Source organism: Pomacea canaliculata, linkage group LG10, assembly GCF_003073045.1.
Source record: "Pomacea canaliculata isolate SZHN2017 linkage group LG10, ASM307304v1, whole genome shotgun sequence".
NCBI classification, from domain to species: Eukaryota; Metazoa; Mollusca; class Gastropoda; order Architaenioglossa; family Ampullariidae; genus Pomacea; species Pomacea canaliculata.
Genome location: NC_037599.1, coordinates 16,361,496 through 16,389,441, shown reverse-complemented (window position 1 = coordinate 16,389,441; position 27,946 = coordinate 16,361,496). Strand labels below are relative to the sequence as shown.

Here is a 27,946-nt window from a genome sequence, read left to right as displayed (position 1 = left end):
GTGCTTTTAACATGAAATGTTAACTCTGGTGCGCTAGGTTATCAAATACAGTAGTTTGAAGAAATAACTAATCACAAATACCAATCCCCTACTCCCCAAAACAAGTTATACAGTATTTATTCACGCAAAACATTATTTTGCTAATTCGTCAATTATAATTTGTTCCTTAGTCTATATACACAAGTTTTTTTACTATGTATTTCAAATATAATTGTTTATATACACCCTAAAGTATTAGCCACAGATCCCACCCACCTTAGTAGTTTGTTTTCCTGTAATACTCATCTGTATTGTAGATCGTTTTCTCACTGGAAATAACAAAAAATAATTGTCCTTGCTTATTATTGTAATTGAGGAAAGAGAATGACCCAAGAAATGCGTATATCCCTCCCACCCCAACCTCCTGAACAAATTGTGGAACCGTACAGAAAAAATTGTGTTTCAGTGTCTCACTGCCTTAAATTTGAAACCATGCAAACCACATACATCCGACAAGAAAAACCTCAATGAAGTTCATGTACACAGTAGTTTATTATTAAAAAAAGGTAAAAATAATACACTTAAACATTCTGTGCCTCTAACAGTAAAGGAAGACTTTTATCACAGATGTAGCAAAAGTACACAAATAAATTCAGCAGATTTCAACTGGAATTGTCATGAAATGCTTAAGCCAGAATGCACAAATTAGGTAATAAATTCAAACAATTTTTAAATGGCCTAATTAAATAATGCTAAATTACATCTCTCTGATATTATGCATGTATCGGAGGAAATCTGAACTAGTTGCTTATCCTGAAAAAAATACTTAAATAGTTAAATAAATGGCACTAGGGTAATACCAAAAATAATTTTGTATGGTACAAATTCTCATGGTTAAACATTTGATATTTTATAAGACAAGGTAAATTTGAATTTTAAATTTCAACACAACAGATTTGACTTTCAGAGGTCTGGTTGGTTGTAGTCTTCTAAAATGGAGTATTACAAATACAACAGGATTTTGTGAGTATGTCACTACTATAATGCAGAACCATACAGGAGAAAATATAAGATACTGCTAAAGAATAAATATACTCTCTCATTCATACGCTTGTGCTCACCAATCTACTGACTAGAATAGCTATAAGAGTTTGGGCATTTGCTTCAACTTTTCTATATTAAGAAACTTTTCTGTTGCGGATGAACATTCACTAGTTTTAACATCCTGCAGACAAGCAGGGCGATACCTTTCAGGACAACCTCGGAAGTCTTCCACAGCAGGATCGCCATGCATTCGTTTAAATGCTGCTCCCTGAAAATGTGGTGGATGAAAGATGGGCGAGGCCCCCAAATCATGCAAGGCTGCCCCCTTCTCCAAAATCGCTTCCTCTCCACCTGGAATGGCAGGTGATGGTCGGATCTGCCCATGCAGCAATTCCTTTTTGATGGGGCTTCTGCTAGCAGGAGAAATGTGAGGAGAGTAAGGATCAGAATTTGGTCGCCTTGGGGAAGAATCCAGACTGAGTGTACTGTTAGCCTCAGAGGCTGCAGCCAGACTAAAGTTTGTTTGCAGCTGTATGGTGTGGTTAGAGTCCAGCATGCTTTCACCACCACCTCCCAGCAGTCCGTGCCGCACCATGTACTGGTGGGTAGCCATGCTGAGGTTGCTTCCAGAACCCCCCAGGTGTGATGTGTCTGCCATGTTGCCACCTGAAGCCAGAACCTGATGCAAGATGATGCTGTTCTGGTGAGAAACAGGCCCCTGGCGTAATCGTGCAAGCTTCGTGAGTTGGTCATCACGCAAGTACTTCATGGCCATCGCACTGATTTCCAGTGACGTGTTCGAGTCTGAATCAAGCATCATGGAGAAGTAGTTGATTTGGGGAACCAAAGTAGTGTTTGAGCTTCCACCCACACTGCCAATTAAAAAAGGAAGAATAAGGTGTAATACCTGCAAGTCCGTTCCACATGCATGCTCTTATTACAGTCATTTCTTTGGCATTTTACCATTTTGTTTAATGAAAGGTGCTATAAATGACATATTTATATATACAGAGAAAATGAGAATAATGCAAGTTTTCATCAATGACATCGTGCATGAAACAGAATTTACCTAGGATTAGAATGGCTCTCTGGAGACTGACTGATGGCTAATTCCATCACGTCCAGTGAGTTATTTGTTTTGCTGGAAGTGTCTGCTGCTTGATAATGCTCATTTTCATTCTTCTGGTGATTTAAAAACAGTTGAATATTGTTCTGGAAACAGAGCACATACCATGATTATTTTAAAATGTACAGGCACTTGAAGAAAACTGAAACTCTAACATAACAAACAGCTTAATATTTGATCAGATCACAATGAGAAACAATACTTCAATATTAATACATTCACTAGGCTATATACTGTCTCCTGTAGATTGAGACAGAGAATTTTGTGCATGTTAAAAAAATAAATGGATGTGTTGCAAAAACAAAAAACAAAACAAAACAAAAAACAACAACAGCAAAAAAAAAAAAAAAAACCAAAACAAACTTAACACTATGCAACAATGTCAATAAGGGGAAAAACCTGGTTCAAGTATTAATCAGCATTCAATTTGGTTTCATGTCACATAATTTGAAAATTATTCAGTCTAAAGCCATGTTGTAGATACCTCTGTTGCTTGTGGTACAATTTACAAAAACCAAAATGACAACAGAATATTCTTCTTGTTCCTTTTTACCGCCAGTGGAGTATAGAACCACAACATAATATAGTATTTAAATTATATTCAATAGTTGAATTATTAAAATTCATGCTGCTTGAACAACTACTGCAAATCTTCGTTCCAGTCATCTATTTCACAGAAATTTACCAAAAGACAAATATTTTGTGCAGAGTTTGTATAATATTTAATATATTAAGAAGTATTTTAAGTTTGCATTTGTATATAAATTTGAACATGATATGGTTTAGAGCCATCTTTGTGTATTAAATATGGAATGCAATGACCCGAACATTATCTAGGGCAACCAATGTGTTAATATTTATCAGAATAAGAACTGGGCAACAGGTAACAAAGAAAGGTAGGCAAGAAATAAACTTTTATGGTACTTACTATAACCAGGTCATAGTAGTCTGGGGAATGTGGGCTGATCTCTAATTTGCTCTCATCTTCCTATTGAATATAAGCCATAGAAGTACAAGTGTCAGAGGACATTTTAGAACATTTGTAAAGAAGCCCTAATATATATATAAACTAAGGTGTCCAGCAATATCTAACAAGATAACAAAAAGATTTATTTAAAAATTTTAATTTCCTTGATCATCTCTGTGAGAAGAGGTCTAATGATAAAGACTGGCTCAGATTTGCTCATAAATTTTGTTGAAATAAAACTAAAAATAAATACCTGCAGGTGAGAGATTGAGACAGAGAAAGAGATGGGAATTAAAAAAAAATAAATCATAGTACCAAAAGTTTTAAATCTGTTTGAGACAAAGAATGCACAAACACAGGCTATAGAGGAACATTTGGACATCCATACAACGAACTCTATTTTATGGGGGTATATGTTGACAGTATATTAACTGTAGGTATTGTATGTTTACTCTGTCCTTTGGCTATGATTTATAACCATTTTTTGAACTGAAATTAAATCTTGCATTTAAGCAGAGTTAGCTGAAAATATTATTTTTAAAAATGGGGTGGAGGAGGAGCAAAGAAACAAAAATCAAAATTTGAAAAATATAACTTATGGTTACCACCTTGAAAAAAAACCCAAAACAAACAAACAAAAAACGACATGCTATCCACCTACTAAGCAAAGCACCAAAAACTAAAGTTAGATTACATGTAACAAAAACGGTTGCAGTTATTTACACAGTCGCAGTTATTTAAAAAGATCATTCATGTCAAGTAAATTATTTAATAAAGATCAAACCAATTTAATTTTCAAAAATAGGAAAGATCACTGACACCTTTATAAATATGTCCTACTCTCTGACTGACATAAGGGACATATATTGACACTGGAAAGTAAAATCTTACACAATCTCTATAACTGAAAAACTCAAGCTCACTTTGCTTGTATCTGCACACATGCTGGCACTCGCTGGGCTTGAACAGTTTGAGAAGGGGGATAACTGCTGGCCAGACCTGCTTGATGGAAACAGATTCACCCACAAACATATACCCAAGAGAAAAGTAAACGGCAGAACTATATCTCACTCATAATTTTAAATAGTACAAATTGTAAAACCTATTAGTGTAGACTGGAGGTATATGTAAAGAAAATTTCTTCTGATGAGTTTTTTGGTAATGGTAATTTTGTTCCAGAAATGGAAATCTTGCAATTTTTTTAAAATGCTGAAAATCGGAAAACTTAACATTTGAGCTGTAAAAAAATTTTTTTGCAACAATTATAGTACAAGACTGTTTTCAAGAAATAATATCAAAGGACCTGCCAGTCAGTGGATTGTTCCTAACCTATTCCCCAACCAAATCTAGATCAGAAAACTTGGGTTTCTTTTTTGAAATTTTTTTAAAAAGCAATTAACTGAGTTTCTATCCTTAAAACCATAAAAATGGCATCTTCCAAGCATCCTATAGTATGCAGTAAAACTGTGTAAAAGCACCTACAACATTTGGCAACTCTAATTTTCCTCCCAACTGTTTTGGGAAGTCACAACAATTTTTAATAGTGTCCTTGAATCACAGATTTTACTGCACACCTATTTCTGCTTGTGGTGAGCCCAAGAAAACATCTTCTATTTCAAAAAATAAAAAAACAAGATTTATTTTTCAATTGCTAGGCTATTATTAATGTAAACTGCAACTTCTTCTGATACTCATCATAAGATAGGGACAGCATTTAAAACAGCAGCAGTAAGTTCTCCTGTTGCTGCTGCTGCTACTTTAGTTAGTTTAATATGATTATATCCCTAACAGAAAAATGGCAGCTTTAAAGACAAAACTAATGTACCTGGGTGACATAACACTGTCTGTCAGTGCAGGTGAGCGCGTGATGCTTTGTTTCCTTGCCTGATCCTCATCAATCCATGTGCTGCTCAAATCAGCCTCTTGCTGATCTTGTCGCTTATTGGGTGTGGAAATGTATAGTTGTTCTTCTGTCTCAGGTGCATATCCATGCATTCTGTACGAAGTGGTGCCAACAGCAATACCTCCATGCTTTTCTATGAGATCTTGTGGTGATGCAGTGTGCAAAAGAGAAGACTGGGGACTAGTTTGGACAGAAACACACTGAGTTGGGTGATGAGGTTTGCAAGGCGAGTCAGGAGGAACCACTGTTGTGTTAACAGCAACAGAGTGTATTGATCCTGTTGGCTTCTTGGAAAGTGTAAGAGGGCTGGAAGGTGAATGTCCAGGCATGACACTTGATGAGGCTGGACCCTGCGATGTAGCTAGTTGTTGCTGATGCTGAAGCTGTTGAGCCATGAGAGTCTGGATCTGGGCCTGCAGCAACTTCAGCTGAGCATCTTGCTGCATCAGCAGCTGAACCACCTCTGGAGGCACTTGGTCCCAGCTGATTCTTGATCCTGCTCCTTCAAGATCGCTGGTCTTTATACTAGGGCTGGTAGGACGCTTGGGTGAGGGATTGGAATTGTTTGGTGTCACACTCAAGCCACTGTCATTGCTGGACCTGCCACTGCAAGCAGTAATTTCGGCTGGGATTGCAGTCTCTCTTCCACATTCCCCTATCCTTGGAGATAACTGTGTGCCTGTTGGTGGAAAATGCATCCAGAAACCTGCAGGATGTGGCTCAGCTGAACCTGAAGGACTCGTGAGACCTCCAAGTGGGCCCTGCAATGCATCTGGCATCTGGGTCATGTACTTTACAGAAAATTCTGGATTTGCATAAGAAGCTGATTGCGTCTGAGTACCCTGTATCTGTGAACTCTTCATCATGGGGCACTGTTGACAGCTACCAAGAATATGCATTTGCCCTTCAGCTTTGCCTGGAACTGTTGAGCAAGAAGAAGGACATGGACAGATTCTGGTCAATTCTGATGACAATGGTGAAACCGGAATGTGATGGGACTGAACTGGGGTTTGACAACCCAGTTCCAGCTGTACATGATGCCTGGGTGTCTGGGGTACTGTGTGTGCCTGGGCTTCTGTTTGATTTGATTGGAGGCCTGCTTGGCAAACATGCAGACATGCTCCAGTCGTCTCAATCCCTGACCTTAATGGCTGTGGGAGTGGCTGTCGATTCTCTGGGCTGGTGGGGATTAACAATGTACCTTTATGATGCACTTGATGAGGAAAAGGGGTTGCCTGTCTCATGTCTGTCATCATCTGTCTTTGGTTTGAGGTGGGTGCTTGAGTTGCACATGGTGGAAATCTGGCTTGTACCTGCAAGGGCTGCGGTCTGCATACATTCACCGATGCTGGAGGAACAAGATGTGGCAGCTGTGTACTCTTCCTCAAGTATGCATTTACATGCGAGCTATTAACTTGAGCAGATTGTGAATCAATATTGTAAACATAATGCCTGCCTTCATTAACAGTGGTAGTTTCTCCATTCTTTACAGCACTTGGAGATGCTGGGTTTGTGTTCTGCTGTAGTGCTAAATGGTTTTTTGAGTTTGTGTTGGCTTGGGGCTGTCTAATTACAGAAGGTTTGCTAGGAAATAAAGTGTAACCAGCAGGCGGAAACTGTCTTGGCACATCATCCATCACCCCCTGTCCTGAAATTGGCGCAGTGCCATCACCATGCTGGAAAGACGAAGGGCACTGAGAATTACAGATAGGTGGAGTATCATTCCACAGAATAGAAACTTCTGGCACTAAAGGCTTCACCACCATTGCCTGCACAAACCCGGAAAATTTTAATCAAGATCTTTGAGCTATAGTCTTTGAAAGGGTTATTATGCAACAGTGAGACATTACCATGCAGAATGCATCAGCTAATGAGGGGGAAAACAAAAATAACAGGTCTTATGGAGTCCAAGTTTTCAGGTTTGCCACACAATTAGCCACTGCGAAATTCTGGACAAAATTATTCAGAGCATTTGAACCTTCTCAGATGTTAGGTTTAATAAATATGAACACTACTGACACCCCATTCTCTCTTCAAACACCCACCCACTCCTACCAAAAAAAAAAAAGTGAAAAAAAAATGTGTGGAGTATATTTTTCTACACAGTCCCTATAATTAAAAAGGATACTTGACTCTGTTGACGCAGGAGATAATGACAACAATGATGAACATGGACTGATAGTATTTTGTATGCAAACAATAGCTGAAAAACTACTGATTTTACTAAAGTACACTAAAAGAAGGAAAAAAGATCATGGCAACCGAAGATGATCACAATAAAGAAGTGGTTTCACATGGATGACTATTTATTCAGGGTCTTGCCTTGGCAGTGTGTGGAGCTGGAATTGAGCGTGGCATAATGTCCTCTGTGGCAGAGGATGCACTTGTGGCCAACCGATTCAAGCCTCCTGCAGAGCACCTTTAGATAAAGAAGAGAAAGTATTTGATCATTATCCTGTAACTTCAGTGGCAAAGATTATTTAGGAACAAAAGCAATTTATAAAAGAACCAGCACAGAGTATAGCCTAATGAAAACTGAGATCCTGTATCCATAAAGCTCAATAAAAAGCAATAATTACTCAAATAAAACTAACAAATGAAAGTGGTATAGCCCATAAATGAGAAATATGCATATTTTACTTATGACCATGTATGCCAACTGATTAAACAAGCTGCTCCTATATTTAATCTGTAACATCTACCTCAAAATTAGTGACTTAAAACCTAGATAAATATCTAAAAATAATACAGAACTGCTCACCCCTGAGACTTAAACATCTGAATGGCAGCATTAAACATCTCTCCCTTAGAACCACCTTGTACTTCCTTCACTTCCCACTCAATGTTTGAAGGGTCAGGTCCACTCGATTTCTACACAAGGAGCACAAAGTAAAATGCCGTCTATAATTAAAATATCACACAAAGTGCCACTTCAGCAACAACCACAACTCTCCTTCATAAATATCACAATAACACCGTTAGCACATAAAGAATCTTAAATATCACTTACAAACCAAGCAGGATGTTAAAAATGTATCCAAAGATCTCTTGCAACAATCTGTTTCCTAAATTTAACCATCATTACTCATGCTTGGAATGTTATGTAAAAGTGGTTAACCTGAAGTGGTACCGGCATCTGTGGTCAAATCAGGGTTCATGCCAAGTGATGCTCAAGTTTAACCTTATTTTATACAAACTTTAGAGCCCAAATAAAGGTCCGACTCAACAGCAAGGTGGCCAAGATAACTACTGACCTCACAGGAATATACATAAATACAGGCGGTCCTCGACTTACGACGTTGGTATGTTCCTATGTCGCGCTGTAAACCGATTTTCGCTGTAAGTCAGAACATACGTACATACTGTATGTAAATCCTATCCTAACACTGTAATTATCAAAAAACACATATAAAATACATTTAATAATGAAATGAAACAGGAATAATAAACAGTAATAAAAATAAACACGAAGTTTGCATTTTGATGCTTACGACGCAAAACCAGTTAAGTCTAAACAAGGCTTTATACAGTAAATGTATAAATATGTGTCGTAACCACGAAACATCGTAACTCGGGGCTGACGTAACCCGAGGACCGCCTGTATTAACTTCCTTGAACCCTTTTAAACCATTAAAACTATTTCTTACTTCTACTAATATTAAAAAAAAGTAATGAAAAACTGGTTTTGCTTATAAGGCAATAAAATAAACCAGCAAAATTCAAAAAGTGATGTTACATAGGTTTACTTGTACTATTGCATGCCTAAACTAATATCTTACCATAATAAAAATTCAAGCAATTTCTATAAATCCACTTTATCATAAATAAACTCAATAAATTAATAAATCTACACTAATAAAAGAAGTTAACAAAAGATTTTCAAGGTTAACAGGTGCCATCTATAAAATAAAACACACTACAGTGTTCCCTCGCTACTTCGCGGTTCATATATCGCGGATTCACTACTTCGCGGTTTTTTTTGAGTGAAGTATCGATCGCTACTTCCGCGCTTCTACAAAATACCAGAGATATTTTTAAACAGCAAAAAGACGAAAAATGTAGCTGTATTAGTATTTCTATTAAAATACCATGGTTATTTTGTAGATAAAAAGAAAGAAATAATTGTGTAACAGAAATCCATTGCTATGCGTAAGCGACGAGCCATGATTGTTATCTCCCATCTCGCAGCCAGTTCGCATCAGTTTTTTGGGTTTCTCTGAGTAAAGTTATAATTTTTTTACACTAATTTGTTATTGTACTGTATTAATACCATGATTACTATATTACTTTACACTCACATGATATTGTTTTACATGTTTATATTATTATTGCATGTATGTCCCTATTTCGCGGAAATTCGTTTATCGCGGCTGATCATAGCACCTATCCCCCGCGATAAACGAGGGAACACTGTATACTCTCATGACAAGCCCGATGGTTCTTGTTCAAAAAAAAAAAAGGAAAAAGGAAACAGCAAACAGTGCCAGAACTACAGAACCAAAAAAGCTTGAGCAGCCAGGTCATGCCGAAGGTCATGCAGAGCCACATGAGCACGCCTGCAGAGGAACTGCTAGCAGAACAGGTTGGCTTCAGACCATGTAGAAGCACAATTGAGAAGAACTTTAACTGTCACATCCTTACAGAAAAGCATCTTCAGCATCAGCAGGACCTCTACCACGTCATTGACTTTTAAAAGACAGTTGACAAGAGTCTGGCATGAGGGGCTATGGCATGTGATGCGAAAATGTAACATCTAAGAAGGCCTTGTTCAACTGATTGAAGTTCCACAGAATAGCTCAACAAGTGCAGTACTGCTGAATCAACAAATAGGAGCATACTTTTGCACCACGGTAGGTGTCAAAGATGCCCCTTATTAACACTTCTTGGAGAAAATCATGCTTGAAATCCTCCAAGACCATCATACTTCCATTTCCATTGATGAAAAGCCGATCTGCAACCTACGCTTTGCAGACGACATAGAGCTGTTAGCAGACACTAACAAAAAACTGCAAGATCTCACCAACAGACTGACATACAGTTCGAGATCATATGGAATGTAGAGCAGCACTGAAAAAAGCAAAGTTAAGATCAATGGTAGCGGCAAAGCAGAGACCTATATGAACAGGTAACAGCTCGAAAAGCAAGTACTTGGGAGCCACTCTCTCCAGGGATGGCAGTTCCATGCCAGATATCCGCAACAGGATTGCAACAGCAGCAACGGCCAAGTTAGATAGGATCTGGCATAGTCATAAGATAAGGTTCACTACCAAGTACAAATCCCTGGTAGTACCAATCTATGGATGTAACTTGTAGACTCCTCTCGCCAAAATGGGAAGGAGAATCCAGGCATTCAAGAAAAAGTGCCTGAGGAGGCTGCTCTGGATCTCATACAGAGAACACAGAACCAATGACTTTGTACAAAACAAGATTGCCACTTGTAGGACACAAGGAATCTCTATTTTCAACAGTCCAGTGACATAAGCTGGTCTTCTTTGGTCATATAACCCGACAACACTTTGTCGAAGACTATCATTCAAGGCACTTTTGAGGGTAGTCGATGCCATGGTGACCAGAGGAAGTACTGGCTTAGAAATGTCAAAGACTGGACTGGTTGTCCTGCAAATGATTTGCTCACTTTTTCCAAAAATAGGGAAGTGTGGCAGGCTCTGTTAGATGTCACATCTATCCATGTGCTTCCCCCAGCGACAGGTGCCAGTCAAGGGACAACTGACTAAACACTAGCAACTACTTCTTTATATGAGGTACATTTACTTCTACCGGTTTCAAACCCAGCTGCAATCTTCTCGTAGACTGCCTTTTAAAAGATTAAATAAAAGATTATCCACCACATGTTTAACAATTGACTATTGAATCAAATGCCAGCAATTAAAAAACATTCAGTAAGCATTTGTCCAACAGATGAAAAGAAATGCCAAGCTATGTTTTCAGTGAACTGACGAGGACGATCTTTAGAGGCTTTGAAAAAAAATGTTAGTGAGGTGCACTAAGACTGCTCAACATGAAGTCCAGCCTAATCTATCAGCACATTCAAATCCTATTTAACTCCTTCTCCTCATCACCCTACACAACAAAGCTAAAAATTAAAAGCACTGCTTATTGGCAGCATATACCCAGAATAGCAAAGTTAAAATAAAAAGATTTACCTTTGAGAAACTTGTGACTTCATAGCCGCTATACAGTCTGTACTCCAGGTCTGGTTTGCCTGATACTGTGTTGACTTCATAAAACTCGGGCTTAGAATGTAGTTGGGAATACAGAACTAAAAGAAATGCTTCTGGTGGTGTGCATATCCTGCCATACAAGTGACAATCAACTGCCTCAGTTACATGCACACTTACTCAAAGAATAATGCTTTTCAATTACTGTGCTCACGACAAGTCTTCTGGGACTTTTCTTACCATGTTCTCACCCATACCACTATCTTACCAAAAATGGTTATTACATTGCTTTTAAGTTTAATTTGTACAAATAGCACACTGATGCGGTTAATACTTTATTTGGTCATGTTTCTTGTGCCAACTAAAAAATTTCTTTTGAAAAATTCTGACTTTGTGACCCTCTTCAATAAGCTGGCATTACACCTAACCAAAAAGAAAAAACAAATTTTGACTAGTATTGAGAGATATTATCACTTGCCACCACAATTCACCACTTGCTGTTTGCCTATTTTTATTTCTCATTTTTATAATTTTGGACATAAGGTATTATTCTTAACCCAGCATCCTCTTTCACCCCTTAGAGAAAAAGATACAGCAACTCACCTATCCTGTAGCTGAGAGCTGTGAAGGTATCTTAGACAAGCAGCCCATACAAATGGGTGATGCACCAAACTTGCTCCTGACACCCAGCTGTTGGCAGGAGTTCAAAGCATATTTTTAAAGCAATAAAAGTGTTATATTGACATGTTACATGATTAAAAAGAATACAAAGAAAATTTGCATTAAATATGCATTATTCGTGGGTTACAATCAATATACTATGTACACAAAAAAAAAAACCAACATGATCCATCAATGCTAACATTGATGCAACATAACAGTGCATGTATATGTTCTCTAGAACAAGTTAAAAATACATATATAAATAAAATAGAGCATGCTTCTTCATGAATTTAAAAACACTGTTGAAAATGTGTCCTTTGCTGTACATATTTGAAGCATTAGAGGAAAAAATATTGTAAGTCAGCATCTGAAATCTATATGGCAAGCAAAAAAAAAAAAAAAATCATATTTTTCTTCTTTTCAAACCTTATGAAAAATTAATTACTCCCCCCTCCCAGCCTTTTTTTTTACATCACTTGTTTTACACAGGTTACACCAAAATGCACAACACTCTAGCAATTCCAAAGGAGTTTTCTACTTAATAACAGTAACTACAAAACTGAAACTTGCATTCCAACAATAGGCAGGCTAGACACTTTAGGGTCTGTTTCCAACACCAACAGCAGTTTTCTAGTATGGTCCATGGTGAGATATCTGCCAATGAGAAGAAAAGAGACTTTCTTTACGGCAGAAAACTGTAGACCATTTTTTTTTTCATTATTTCATTTCTCTTTTTTCTCCAAGCTTTCTAATGTTAAATCTCTTTTAGCTATTTTGGGAAAAACAACTGGTGACTCACCAGACAGACTATCACGTTGAAACCATTTTTATCACAACTGATGGAATAATAAAGCAGAACAGATTTTATGAAGATACATGCGTATGCTTTACACAACAAACATTATCCAATTTGATATAAGCAGTTTAGAACTAATCATGGATCTAATCTAGGTCTGCACGAAAAGATATTATTTAGCACAAGCAAGCTTGAGATGCCAAATGTGGTTGATAAATTTCAAATGAATACACAGACAAACTATAAGTGCAGGCTGTTCATTCCCCCTACCCCCTCAAAAATTCTGATCAAGTTTATCTGGCGTAGAACTGCTTAAACCATTTACTGAGTTAGTGTCTCACAAATATATTCAAACGACACAATTTTGTTTTAATGCAAACATAACAATTGAAGTCTGCATGAAATTCACTTTTCTCTACTTGCATTTCCCGTCTGGCATCTACTGGCATCAATTATTCAAGATCAGCATACTTTAAAATCATTTTCACCTTCTTTGAGAGGACACTCAAATATTCACAGCTTCAAGTCAGTGATGAACAGCACAGCTAAAAGTAGCTGACATAAAGAAAAGGTAGAAGCAACAGTATCAACTCAAAACACATCTCTCAGCTGTAAAAGGTGCTACCACATCGTGCCTTATTGAAAACATACCCACTCTTAGGCCTTCCCTGCACCTGGCTCAGACTATGAGGTCCTGACAGATTTTTGGCAAGGGCAGTTGGCACAATGGGCACCATGTTGATGGGTGTGGCCTTGAAAACTGTTGCCATGGTCACCACATCAAACTGCAGATGGGCTATAGTTTTGTCTGCATTGCCTTCATGAAAGCTAAACCAGCCCTTCAACAGCATAAAATTACTGAGCTCTAGTGCATCCCTGCAGTTACAGCGCTGGGCCAGAAGCTGTCAAAGATAAACACAAGCAGAATCAGCAAAAAAAAAACAAAAAAAAACTGCAACTGCAGCGTGGTACAATTTCTTTTCCTTTGCATGAACTGCCACATCCTATAGTTTTTTTTGTTACCATGTTTTGAACTCAATCTATGAATAAAATACAACATTTATGCTTTGCAGTTCATTTAGTATGTTATATGGTGCTAGTAGGCAATTTCTAATTAGTATTTAACTGTTGATGTATTTTAAAAGCAGTATTTTATTTGTGTTCAATTTTGAGCATAAAATTACCTGGAAATTAAAATATTAAAAAATGTGTAACTTTGGAACTATCTGAATTATTGAAAAAAAAGGTTGGCATATTGAAATTAGGATAAAAAAAAAACTATGTAATTTTTGCTTGTTATTGATTCAAAAATTGGCTTGGATTCCCTGATATTTTTTTTATACAAGCTTTTAGAAGCTTGCCAATGGTGTTTCGTCTATCCATCTAGATATGTTGTATGGTACACGACGTCAGAGGAAATTTTTGAAAACAATGTGCCTTTAAAGAATCATGCAAAAAGAATTGTTTTCTATGTAATGATTTACCTTCATGGCTCCAACATAATCTTCCACAGAGCCAGACCATTCCTGGTTTCTACTTTTAGATACCTACAACATACAAATTCCACAATAATAAAGCTACTGATCCTGTCATCAGAATAGAGGAAAATAAAAGAAATTCATTAATTGGGATTACTTGAGAATCATGAGACTAACCGAAAAGAAAGATTACAGAAAACAAACTTTACACTAGCAGGGATATTGTCTTTCCTGCCTACCTGGACTGGGACCATTACATCTCCAACTGTCATTCTTGTCTCTGTTTTTCCTTGCTGTGTGTCAATCTCATCGATTTCGAAGCATATGCCTTCAATGTCTAGATTAATAAAGTTAGAAATACTTGAAAAATACTTTGTCAACAATACATATACAATACATATATATGCAAAAGGATACACATGGAAGTCTATTTAGAACTGCCAAAATCAAGATGAATTTTAGGTACAAAAACACACAGTATTCTCAGAGCCCAAATTATTGAGATAACCGAGGGAAAATACACAATGTTGCGTGATGCTGCAAACACCAAAGATAATGTTTTTTAATATGGTTCTGTTGGTGATTTTCAAAAGTAAGTGGTGCTTCTGTTGCATATACGGTTTCTCATGCAAATGTATTACTCATTTCACCATTCTGAGACCAATTAGCCAACTTTCTTGCCAGATAACATGAAAGTTTCTTCTGCTTTATTCTACTTTCAGAAATAGCATGCATATAGTTCAAGTTTTCAAGCATTACATTGCTTCAGGAGCTATAACAAAAATAGTTTATATAGTGCATTATACTTGTATGGTGTGGCCCTATACTCCTCGAGGAGTAATGAGAAATAAACTAAACTATATGTCTGTGTGGAAGTGAGCTTCATCCACTTTAATTAAAATTTCTCTTTCAAAGAAAACAATAAGCTATGAACAATACAAATGATAACCTTAAAAGAAACAGAAGTCTTTCTGCTTAACTTCTGTCAAATAAGGCTTTTCCCTAAAGTGAGCATTTCATTTGGTAGGCAATGACTAAAAAACAAAGTCAGCATGGCTTTACCATTTTGAATAGTTAGAGACCCCACAAGAACCTTGGCGGAATCATCCTCAGCTTCACACTGCTTGTGAATAAGCCAGAGAACTCTCTCCAGCACACATATTCTGAGGTCTCTAACCAAAATAAGAAAACGAACAAATATTCAATCTCTAATCCACTAACCAAATCATCAGACAATCTTTAAGCTATACTGCTACAAAACCCAGTCATACTATGAGTAAAATTCTCACTACAGAATAAAAATTTATAAATCTATGAGAACAGCTTTTTGTTTACTTAGAAAAGAAAGACCTTTCTAAATTAAGTGATTTATGCTACTATAAGAATCAGTCAATACTACGAGCAAAATTTCCATGGTAGGATAAACATTTTAGTAAAGAAGCTATACAAATGGTTTTTTATTTACTTAGACAAAAAAAGGCCTTTCTAAATTAAGTGATCTACACTACCTGTGCTGAACAACATGGAGGAAAACTGGGGACCCCGTACTAGTACCATCCCAAAGAGCATAGGCTGTTGCTGGAAAATGGAGAAACTGCTGATCTGCACAGGACCTGTAAATAGCAGAAAAAAGGCATCCAATTAATTTTACAGACTGTAAGGGAGCTATTACAATACCAGTTTTATATACTTGTTAAGAAACCAAATTTAGATGCAAATGAGTTGTTAGCCTTGCACTTAGCCCTAAAGCAGCAAAACATATTCTTCTTGTTCCTAATCGCCCCCAGTGAAGCATAGGGCCGCAACTACACCATACCATCGGACCCGGTTCTGGGTGTCCCTTTCCAGTTGGGACCATGTCATACCAGCTGACTCTACACTTGCACTGGACTGATGTCTGTCTGGGTATCCCAACCTTGCGCCTCCTCTGTGGGTTCTAGCCCAGAGCTTGTCTTGTTAAATTGTCAGCTGGCTTTTGCAAGGTGTGACTAATCCAGCCCCATTGATCTCTTGATCTCTTGGCTGGCAGGTTTTTAGTTGGTTCTCTCCTACAGGTCTGTATTGGGGATCTTCTTGGGTCATCTGATGCTGAAGATGTGGCGCAGACACTTGCTTGTTGTTGACCCGCATTACCTCCGTCTTCTTGATGTTGATAGTCAGGCCAATCATTGCTGATTCTTCTGAGTGAGGTTTGTCTGTGCATGTTGCTGCTTGTGGGACAACAGGCTGATGTCATACGCAAAGTCGAGATCCTCAAGTTACCTGACGAAAGTCCACTGAACACCTGTGTTGCTGTTAGAGGTTGTTCTTCTCATGATCCAGTCTATGACGACCAGGAACATTGTTGACAAGAGCAAACAACCTTGCCTCACTCCAGTCCTCACTGTGAAGGGGTCAGTCAGCTTTTCATTGTGGATCACCTGGCATGTCGAGTCCTTATACAGCTCCATAATGCTGCATCAACTTCAAGATGGTTTACCTGTCTATGGAGTCAAAATCCACAAATGTCATGTAGAGTGGTGACTGCCAGTCGATGGACTGTTCAATATTTCATAGTGTAGCGATAGGGTCTGTGGATATTTTACCCTGCTGAAAGCTTACCTGTTCTTGCCCCAGTCTCTTGTCTAGGGCATTCTTTAGTCTCTCCAGGATGAATCTAGTCAGCACCTTGCTAGGAATGGACAATAGCGTAATCCCACGACAATTGCTGCACTGTGTCAGGTCGCCTTTTCTGGGTAGCTTTACTAGATAGCCAAGCTTCCAGTCTGCTGGAACTTGCTCCTGTTCCTAAATTTTCTGCAGCAGTAGTATTTCCGCTGCAGATGTTGTATTTGCCTTGAGTGCCTCTACATGAATGCCATATGGGCTTGCTGCCTTGCCAGAATTCAAGGACTTGATAGCTTTGATGATTTCTGCCTTGGTTGGTGGGTTGGTGTTCAGTTGGATCTGTTGGGCGGCTGGGGCAATGTCCAAAGCGGCTGTTGGTGGTGGCTGGTTCAATATTTCTTCAAAATGTTCTGCCCAGCGAGATCTTTGTTCTGCATCCCTGGTAATGATGCTGCCATTCTTTACTGGCCTGCACGCTTTGGTATTTTTCCTTCCTGACAGAATTCTTGTAATCTTGTATAGTCTCTTTGTGTTATTTTGCCCAGCTGCTTGTTCTGTCTCTTCTACCATTCTGTATATGAACTGTCTTTTGTCACCTCTTGTGCTATTCTTTACTTCTTGGTTTATCTCCCAGTACTTTGCTCTGAGCTCTTGGTCTTGACATTTGTCATAGTTCTTCATTTCCTGGGCTACCTGAGCTGATTTTCCTCTCTCGTATAGGGTCCTGATGTTCCAGGTACATATCCTGGTTTTTATCTTGGCTATGAGAAGATGGGTCGGCGAGCAGACTTCCCGAGGGCTTTTGCCAACACGTGTCATAGGCCCTTCCAAAGAGAGATCTTCCTGTCCAGGCTTTCAATGTGCTTGTGCTGTATTTGCAGTTTCTGTAGCAGGGGTTGTTTTACAGGGTGGGGTTGTTAGCCTCACACCCAACCTTCCTCCTTCCTTCAGGCTTGGGACTGGCAGGTTACCCCAGGGGTTTCCAGGTGGAAACATATTACTTTTAATTAAAAATAAATTACTTCAAACTGATAAAAGTTGGCAACTGAAATGAAAAACACAATACGCACAGTTAACAATTGCTTATCAAGACCTCCCCTAGTCTTAGTCTCGCTTATGTATGTTCTGTTTTATTCAAAATATAGAAATTGTAAATTTACTTTGATATGAAATGTCATTTAGATGGTGTGCTTAAAATTAGAAGAACATGGGGAAAAACAAGGCGACAAACAACAAAGCAGAAGCAGGATTTTGGAAAGAATGAGCAAGAGAAACGAATAGAATCAGTCATAATGACCATCATATGCCAGCCTTCTGAGATCATGTCTATTATACCTCTGCCTACTAAGATCTGAATGATCATCATACCCCAGAAAACTTCTGAAGGCACTATGAACAATCATTCTTCACACCCACAATGAATGACTATTATAAAAAGGCACGCGCATACAAAGCCACATATAACTGCCTATGCCTACATACAGTCTGCTAGCCACCTTTTCTTGCACTTACCCAACAAGCAAGCATGTATGCATCAGCATTTACTTACTCAGAATTTGAGCAACTTACTCAGTCTGCTTATTCAGTGAAAATCTTGGTACTTCTCTGAGATGAGGCATACGAATATGCTCAGGCATGCTGCTTAAATGGACTGGCACTGCCATTGGGTGCACAAAAATCTGCAGATATAGTTTTTAAAAAAATTTCACCTTTATTATTCAGTAAAGATGGATGTGAGTTCTAAATGTTTTAAAAATGAGAATCCTTAAGAGAAAAGTTCAAGTAAGACAACCCTAATAGATATTTTAAATTTCCAGTGGTGGTGAAAGAAAGAAAGACAGTGAGAAAAGGAGCACATTAGCTACAGGAGATTTTCATAAACAAGGATCCTCAGACCAGCTTTTAAGGCTTAAAAGGGGTCACTATGTGAAGTGATAGGACAAGGCTTTCCAGAGAATGGCACCAGAGATGGAAAAGAAGTGGCACCTATATTTGTCTCATCCGATGCAAGAAGTTCCGATGAAAGTGACCTACTTGCACTAAGGCACTCAAGTCTAGCCATTACACAATTAACCAGCTTCTAACTTATAACTTCTTTCATCTACAAGAACAATTCCATAAAGTGTTGCCCTATTATTATCCAACCCCACCCCCAACCATCACTTAATGCAGCCTTACTTTTCCTCAAGTGCCTTCCACTAACATAAAAATAATTCTAAAGATCTTTAAGTCTATCCTCATCATCTCTATGATCTTTGACAAAATTACTTTATTACTTTGAAAAGAATGTACTATATCTGCTGATACATCATACCACTTTCAGTTCCTTTCACTGAAACAGTACAGTACTACCCTATGCCCTTAATCAATCAAAAACGATTCACTGGTTTCATGGAAGGGTTGGAAGAGTCTCAAAATTTCAAACAATATTAACTGACAGTCTCAAAACCTTTTGCATTTTAGGGATATCTTCTATATATATATACACTCATAAAGAAATACACATGATCTTTTGTTTAAAGCTATCGTCTAGCAATTTGTGGAGATTAACACATATAGTCCGCCGACTCACCCAACTCACCCACGCTGGGGTCACTACATCCCCTCCCACTATTCACAGCGGCATTAGCAACCGTTGATATTTGCCAGAATTTAATAAAATCCGCAGTTTTAAGTTAAGCCAAGTTAAGCTGTTCATATTACTATTATTTTTACCATAATTATGAGAAACATTTTAATGGACCACATTTTAAAAATTCAAACTTTTAACACAAACTTTTAAACAATGGGCTACTAGCTCACAACATGTGTAAAGATGGCGACACGCTCCTACATGTTTTGACTCGACCCCGCGAACACATCACTGACCCAGGCAAAAGCATTAATAAGATTAAAACCAACAGAAAGATTCAGTCATTTGATGGATTATGTCTTTTGACAAGTTACCACTGGGTTAGATAACTAACGTTCTAAAGTTTAAGTTTTAAAATGACTTCGAAACTGCAAAATACCATGCGCAAATATAAGTAATGATGGCGTTAACTCTTAATGTATTATTTCTAATGTAGCTTTCAGAATACGAAATCATTAATTTATACAGATGAATGAATATTATTATAAATAACTACTCTGTCAATATCCGATAAAAATAAAAACACAGACAAAAAAATCAAATGCAGACTCACCTAAATTTCGTACCTATCAACATTGGCGCCCATCAAATTTCCTGTGTTGACTACGCATGGTCGGAAGTGCTGTCTCTTTTGTAGAAGAGTTTTTTTGGGGTCATGTTGATCCTGTCAACGTTGAGTTAGCTAGACGTGTTTTAACATTTTTTTGCGTGCAGTTGTGACACTTTTATGTGAAATCGATTCTAAGAACTCTTTTCGAAACAATTTTTAAGCTTGAATTATAAGATGTTTGTAGTCACCGCCTAAAATCTCTGGTCAGTCGAATCACTTTAGGTCACGTTGACGGTCTTTTTTTTTCCTTTTTTTTTTAAATTTCAGTGCGCGTTTCAGCGATTTCAGCTTTAGCAGTCGAGGTGGCGACTAGCTTCCGTTATTTGGTGATCTCCAGGCGGGGTCAAAGACTTATCCCACTTATTACTGAATACCCGCAACATCGATTTATTCGAAGCCCAGTTATCGGTAGAGTTTTACGAACGATGTCCGGGGACACGAACACCATGTACAACGTCATCTTTGTGTTGGGTGGTCCTGGAGCAGGCAAAGGAACGCAGTGCGAACGGATCGAATCGGTGAGGTGCTTCATTGCAAATCTTCACTTTAACCAACAATTTAGTATTATACATAGACCAAATTCTATCGATGAAATGATCATACAAAGGTTTCTAATCTTAGGCCAACAGGTCTTTATCCGATTATTTGTTCGAGCCAAGAATTGTAATGAAAACTAATTTTGATCGTGTGGGGTATTTGCGTAATTCTAAATTTTTATAGTTATAGTTACAAACAATACCAGTCCATTTTCTCTCTCTTTCTCTCTCTCTGTGTTAGTGTGAGATAGAGAGAGCCTTGGGGGTGGGTGGTGGTGGTGGAAGGTGTAGAGCAAGTACTGATGACATAGAAGGGAACTGTTGTGTCCTTGTTGTCTAAAACCACTTTGTGGTACTTTTTTCATCTTTCTAAAATTTTAAGAATCCCATTTACAGTACGAACTAACATACAGCTTAAGGTTTTACTAGGGGAACTATAAATGATGATGTACAGCATAGTTTATACCTCATTCAGTGCCAGAATGACAGAAGCTTTATTCACTATCAAGGGCTTTATCACATTCTGTCAGCATGGTATCTTACACTTGTTAAATGTAAGTGCAACAACAAAACTGAGTATTTTAATAATATGTGTGTGTTTGCATGCATTTTCACAAGAGTGCACTTGATTTCTACCTTAAAAGGTGTGTGCTTTAAGGCTGGTGCTGGGGAGTATATGTTGTATTATTAATATTATTATTTATCAATTGCCATGTTACAATGCAAAATGTTCTCTGTTATACAGCAAATCACACATTCACAGAATATTTTATGTGACCTTAAAACATAGTTTTAAAAAAATTTAGCTGTAGAACATACTTTCATTTTAACAGTCTTGTCATTTTTTGTTACTTGTTTTTTTTCCAGACTTTTGGTTATGTTCACTTATCTGCTGGTGACTTGCTGAGAGAAGAGCGTAAAAAGACAGAATCTAAGTACAAGGATGAAATAGAAAGACATATTAAAAATGGCTCCATAGTTCCAGTAGAAATCACCTGCTCTTTGTTAAGAGAGGTACATGCTTATCAGGACATTAAAAGATCTAGCAGAAGTATTAGGTGGAATTATCATAAGACTTGTCATAACATTGCTTGGTTTTACCTTAAATTGAGACAATAATGCTGTGTACTTTTTTAAGATTAGAAAAGGCAAGCTTCTGCTTATGTTTCCTAAAAATTCGATTGTGATTTTTGTTCCTTAACCAAACAATATACATTTATTCTGATCTTCTTCTGATTTAGTGTGTACGTGTTATAATAAAAAGTAGACAAAAAAGGCTTCATGTAGTAAGAGAGAAGCTTTTAATTATTATTTATTTAATTATTTGTTGGTTTTTTTTTTTAAATTTTGTTTTTTATGTCTCTCTAAAAGGCCATGGCAAAAAGCCAGAAGCAGAATTTCTTGATTGATGGATTTCCACGCAACAAAGACAACCTTGATGGTTGGAACAAAGAAATGGACAATGTAGCCCGTGTCCAGAAAGTTCTGTTTTTTAACTGCCCAGATAAGGTTTGTGTTTATGTGCATGCATATTGTGAAAGGGGTTGGAGGAGACTGACATTTAATACCTTGAATGTCATTGACATCATCGTCATGACATGGGGGAGATTCAAGCATAATAACAAAGCAAAGCAGAACATAGAAACCTGCATGTAGGAAGAACATCTTTGTTTTGTTTCAATTTAGGAACACATCAGGCACCAAAATTTTATATATGATCATCATACATTTATATTCTAACTGGAAACACATTGCATCTTTTAAAAATGCAGACATATAATCACGTGTCCAGTGTAATACAATAATTGTTTAATCCATATTTTTACTTATTTTTACACTCGATTAATGCACAGCTTTGCACAGTTAGTTACAATGTGTGACCACTGGAATTATTTTTACCCTAATTTTTTACTTTATGTAACGTAAATTTTGGACTATAAGCTGCAACTTTTTACCCCCAGCTTTAAACTCTGCAGCTTAAACAGTGATGCAACTTTTTTGCAGATTTTTCCAATTCCTGGTAATTTTTTTATGAGTTCCTTGTTAAAGTGTTAACTACTCACTTTGTTACAATGTTAATTGTTCACATTTATAAATTAAAGCAATATACAATTGAAGCATTTAGATCATTTGCTCAAGCACACACCCTTATGCCAAAAACGAGATGAAATGCCTATACCTTAAAGTTTAAGGAGACGATCTGGCCATTGAAAAAGTGCTTATTTGTGAATAAAGTAGAGATTAAAAAAAAAAATTAATGGGTGCAGTTTATATACAGGTGCGCTCAATAGACCAAAGTTTACAATATTTTGTTACAGAGATAATATTATCTTTACTAATGTCAGTACCTCCCCTACTTTCTTTGTGTTAAATGTTTGGAACAGGAGGATGGGAGAGAGAGAAAGAAATATGGTCCCATTTGTATGTTTTAGTGATTGAGAAGTCATTTGTAGTAAGCAACATAATCAACAGTGGATGTTGAGATCTTTATTAAGATTGGGTTTTATGGTTTTGTAAAGATGGATGGTAACTCAATAGAAGCATGCTTCTCAGGTGTGACATCTGGGCCTAATGTATGAGTGTGCTTATAAATCAATACCTTGGACTATTTTGCTTCATGGTGAAGATGATGAAGTTAATCTACAGATTAATTCATGAGTCAATAAGTCGACTTTTAATTTGAGAAATAATTTAATAAACCACATTTTCTGGCATCTTCTTTCAAAGTCACAAGAGGCAAAGTTTAGAAGACTACAGAATCATTCCAAATAAGAAAGGATAAATAAACTAGCTGAAATAAAAACTCATAAAAGATATTTTAATCAGTCACAGAGGCTGCTTGAGAGGAATGAACCCAAATTACAAATAGCATAAGATAATTTATTCAAAGAATTGCCACTTGATCAGCTATAGAGTGAAAGTGAGAAATAACACAAAGAATAGTACACAGTCTGATTTAGAGATAAAATCTTTGGTGATAAAATTACATTCAGTGCAAGTACCCTGATAACTGGTAGCAGTTGAATCTATATCAATATTTATCTACTTGGTCACCTGGTGCTACATGCTATCTGACACTGACAACCTTGGTTTTGCAGATATTCAAAAGGCTGCAGTAATTTTTATTATTTTTGAAAATCTATGGGATTGTCAGACATAAGTCTGAATTATGCAAGATGAATCTGATTCAACAAAAATTGAAGACTTTCACAACTTTTGTATTTGTTAATTAAATAGCATGTGAATGCTAATCGGTAAAGGAATTTGTATAAACTTATAAATATGCAGTATACAGTGCTTATAATATGTGACACATTGTCTAATCCAGTGGTTCTCAAAGTATTTCGGACCACGGACCACTTTACTTAAGTAAAAAAATATGGCGGACCACCAAGTCCTAAAAATCCCTCTGTACTATCCATTTCAAATTTAAATTGCTTCATTTTTTTCTTTACAATTCATAACTAAATGTCCTTTTGCGATAGTAATACGTTGATAGTAATACGTTGACATAAAACTACTTATACCTCATTCTTTGTAATTAAAATGTTAATGCCAGGAATGCATCACTTTAAACATCACTTTGCTGACATATATGACGACTGTCAGCCGAGGACCACCTGACTTATGCCCACGGACCACTAGTGGTCCGCAGACCACACTTTCAGAACCACTGGTCTAATCTGTGCATATCCTACGGAAGCATGTATTATCATTGTCATCATGCTGCAACAGTGTATTTTTTTTCTGTCTCATTGGAGAAATTGAAAACTTCAGTTTAGTTAGCTGAGTGGCAACTATGTTTTTGTGATATCTGTACTTAAAACAAGCTAAAACATTGTTTTGAAAGAATTCTTCTAATTTTTAATTCACTGCTCATTAGACATTTACTACATATCCTAATGCCACCATTATGTCAACAGGCAGAAGGCAAAGGATATTGACATTAGTCAACAACTGTTGCCAGTTTTTTAATTATCCCAATGATGCATTTTTTGGTTTTAGATATGTGTTGAAAGGTGTTTGCTTCGAGGCAAGACGAGTGGTCGAAGTGATGACAATGAGGAGAGCCTTAAACTGAGGTGGGCATTTGCACTTAAAGTAAAAATTTGTTCACAATAAATATTTACCAAAGAAACTGGACATGACAGATAAACAACGAAAATAATCTGCATTTTGTTTTTTAAATACTAGCTAGTGAATTTGTGTTTATGTGCATGCATATTGCAGAGAGGGATTAAAAAAGATAGTCCCACTTGCATGTCTTTATGGTTGAAAATTCATTTGTACTGAGCAGCATAATCTTTGCATTTTTTTAAAGTGTTGATTGAGTTGAACTTTTTGATATTGAGGCATTAAAGCATGGGCCTTTTTTTCTTTCTTTTAAGATGTTGATATTTACAACAGTAGATGTTGAAGTCTTTGTTGAGATTGTTCTTAAAGGTTTTGTGAATACAACTTTTTTTCAGAATCCAAACTTACAGGGAATCAACTATGCCTATAATTGAACACTATCGTCAGTTAAGTTTGGTGGCTGAGCTGGATGGCAACAAGACTGAAGAAGAGGTGAGAGTAAAAGAGTACAATTCTTCAAAAAGAAAAAAGAGATGCTATCAGTTTTCTTGAGTCAAATAATTAAATGGGAAAAGAAAAACTTATATTTGTTATCTAGAAATAGTCTTCAGCTATACAAATAGTAATAGCAAATCTTCCAGGAACAATGGATTTAGTAGCACTCTACTACAGCAAATGTCGATTTTTTTTTTTTTTTGGCATTTCAGTTTTGCTTATCTCTATTTTCTGCTGATGAAGGCCATCTTGGATGGGTAGGAAGAATGGTGGGATTATATTTTTGGTTTCATTTATTTAATATTTGTATATGTAGTCACGTGTTGTCTTGCAAAATCTTCTGGTTTTGCCTAGAGGGAAAGGTTATATAATCAAGGTGTATGATTAACTTGTGCAACATTCATTTATATAATAAATTGACCAAAATTGCTGTGAAGGCTTTTTGCTCTTTAAACTATATTTGCTGTTGCTCAGTTAGTAGAGAAATGAAGAATCCTAACGACCTGTATGAATTAAGTCTGTAATTACTACAAGAGCTGCATGTTTGCTGGGGATGCCATGTTTAAAAAACTACATCACCTGTCAACAACTGCTTCTGCTTAACTGTGTGCATCACAAACAACTGTTCTTGGTTTTTATCTTGACCATTGATCATGCATGGGTCTATCACTGTTAGCAAAATATCTGCATCAATTGCTAGGTCGCAGGCAGTGTGCCAGATGCTTGTGAAGTATTATCTTGAAATGCTGAGGCATTCAGATCTAGCCAGCATTTTATACATCCTGTAGTTATAACAGCTGACAACATAATGAGTGGATATGTTTAGATTTGTCCATAGGATGGACCTTACATGAAGTGAGGTAAGAATTTTTTAGGGGAACTAAAATTTTTTGAAGAGGGTTAGGGGGTTAGCTATGGTGAGAAAAGGAATTGAGACTGTATAGCAAGTAACTGATTGCTTATGCAAATTTTTTGTTTATTTGCAGGTGTTTAATGATGTCAAACAAGTCTTTCAAGGATTGTCCAGTTAAAGATTTGTGAACATTAGATCAGTCTGCTATTACAAGAAATTTGGGAACGAATGTACTGTAAATTAGTTATTTAATGAAAAATGGGTTTCTGATTTGTGGTGCATCTTTCAGACTAAGCTACTATCATGATAGTTTGACAAATTTTGTTTTCTTTTGCAGTTTCTTATAATTATAGTTGTTAATTTTACATGATCAGTAATTTTTCTTTTGCTGAATTTAGAACCACCAGATAGACGTCTAGGTTTTAAAATAACTATAATGTAGCATACATAAAATTTGAAGCAGTGAACATATTCACTTAGCTTTAAACTGAAAATTTAATATTGACACTGGACTTTCCTCCCTGGTAGTAAATATTATCCACAAAACATGAAAGTGCATTTAGCTTGAAGCGCTATTTAGGAACATAAATCATCCCAACTTGTTGTCTTGCCATCAATGTTGGGTGTAGGTCAAGGATGTATGATCCTTAACTAGGAGTAACCTCTTCTGCCAGTGTGATGACAGTTGGGGTGTTTGGGATGGAGTTGCAATGCATTCCAATTAAGGGTAAGTTGATCACATTGGTCAAATCATTCTTGGAATGCTGATTCTGGAGTCCAGTTATTGATAGAAAAAAAATTTGATATACATTTCAGACTTATTAAAACGTCACAAGAGATTGGCACTCTTCTCCCCTCAAATGTCATGCTGCAGATTGGTGAAACCTCCCTCTAAAAAGAAAAACCTGGCATAAAAATTGTTTCACATTTTTTTTCTTTACATTATTGTTGTAAGACTTTTATTGGATGAATCCTAGAATAATTATCAAATGAACATACGCAGATTGAAAAAAAACTTATTGAAGATTGCAGCTATGTTAAAAAGTAACACATTATGTTCATTTTCATGTTAATGTATTTAAGGCTGTTTTCTTCATTTTAAAAAAAACAAAAACAATGGCACAAATTTCTTAACCCCATTTGTCCAACAGTAGATAATTGTAAATACTGTAGCTGTCATCACGTTTTTTAGAATGCTTGTGCTAACATATTGCACAATTTTTGATTTCTACTTTATTGTGGGTGTTATTTATCTTTTCCCCATGTTATATTTTGTATATTTACACTTTTATCGCCAAGGGTGTTCCAGTAGTGTGTGATTCAGCGGGATGCTTTTTGACATTGTGATGGGTCAGGTACTAGCATATTTCTGCGTATAAAAAGAATTCACAAACGTGTTCCATGTTTTGTATAACTTTTCGTTACTACTCAATCTCTATTTGCCTGTAGCAAGCTGGTGGTGTGAAATGGTCAAATAAGTCTTGCAGCAAGACTGGATGTACGAGATTTTTAACACATCTAACAATCAATAGGTTTGGCTTACAAGAAAATATTGCAGTCACCATGCAAATGTAATAATTAATGTTAATAAAGCACTTTGTGGCCTACATTTACATTTGCAACTTTTGCCCATAATCAACAAGAAATTTTACCAATGTTGACTGTCTTGGCTAAACCAGTTCAACTGTGAATTTAGATATTGCTTCATAAATTGTTCCTTTGTTCCGAATTAACCACACCAGCAGGTTTTTTTTTCTTTCTTTTTGGGCCGGTCTCAAAAATTTTAACCATGTCGTGGGTCGGTAAAATAAAATTCGCAGACATGTTATTCTTTGTACTTTGTTTTATATTACGGACTCCTAATTTTTAACTTTGTTGCACTCGATAAATTAAATGTCAATCAAATTAACCTAGACCTAATAAAAATATGCCTGCACTTTAAATTTTGGCAGACGGGTCATCCCAAAGAAAGTTTGAAATAGCATATTATAGATATACACGAAA

At 36.7% G+C, this 27,946-nt stretch overlaps 2 protein-coding genes across 4 annotated transcripts; one reads left to right on the top strand and one right to left on the bottom strand.

The window, feature by feature from the left end:
• Positions 1–512: 512 nt before the first annotated feature.
• On the bottom strand, positions 513–20,039 carry LOC112573379 (SCL-interrupting locus protein homolog). Of its 3 annotated transcripts, none has more exons than XM_025253683.1 (17): positions 19,928–20,039; positions 18,312–18,421; positions 15,644–15,748; positions 15,198–15,307; positions 14,375–14,472; positions 14,142–14,204; positions 13,309–13,559; positions 12,432–12,515; positions 11,802–11,888; positions 11,184–11,331; positions 7,781–7,890; positions 7,342–7,438; positions 4,942–6,788; positions 4,040–4,118; positions 3,078–3,137; positions 2,093–2,235; positions 513–1,895 (listed from the first exon to the last, which is right to left on the bottom strand). In XM_025253683.1, exons 2-17 carry the CDS (start codon positions 18,404–18,406, stop codon positions 1,121–1,123), a joined length of 4,152 nt encoding a protein of 1,383 aa, XP_025109468.1. In that variant the 5' UTR covers positions 18,407–18,421; positions 19,928–20,039; the 3' UTR covers positions 513–1,120. The 3 variants fall into 3 exon arrangements, with proteins under 3 accessions (XP_025109468.1, XP_025109470.1, XP_025109469.1); XM_025253685.1 differs by having other exon boundaries at positions 4,040–4,115; XM_025253684.1 differs by lacking the exon at positions 19,928–20,039 and adding an exon at positions 19,315–19,398.
• Positions 20,024–27,770, top strand: LOC112573380 (UMP-CMP kinase-like). The gene is made up of 6 exons (XM_025253687.1): positions 20,024–20,502; positions 21,388–21,534; positions 21,892–22,029; positions 24,526–24,602; positions 24,990–25,086; positions 26,076–27,770. Exons 1-6 carry the CDS (start codon positions 20,410–20,412, stop codon positions 26,118–26,120), a joined length of 597 nt encoding a protein of 198 aa, XP_025109472.1. The 5' UTR covers positions 20,024–20,409; the 3' UTR covers positions 26,121–27,770.
• Positions 27,771–27,946: the final 176 nt, after the last annotated feature.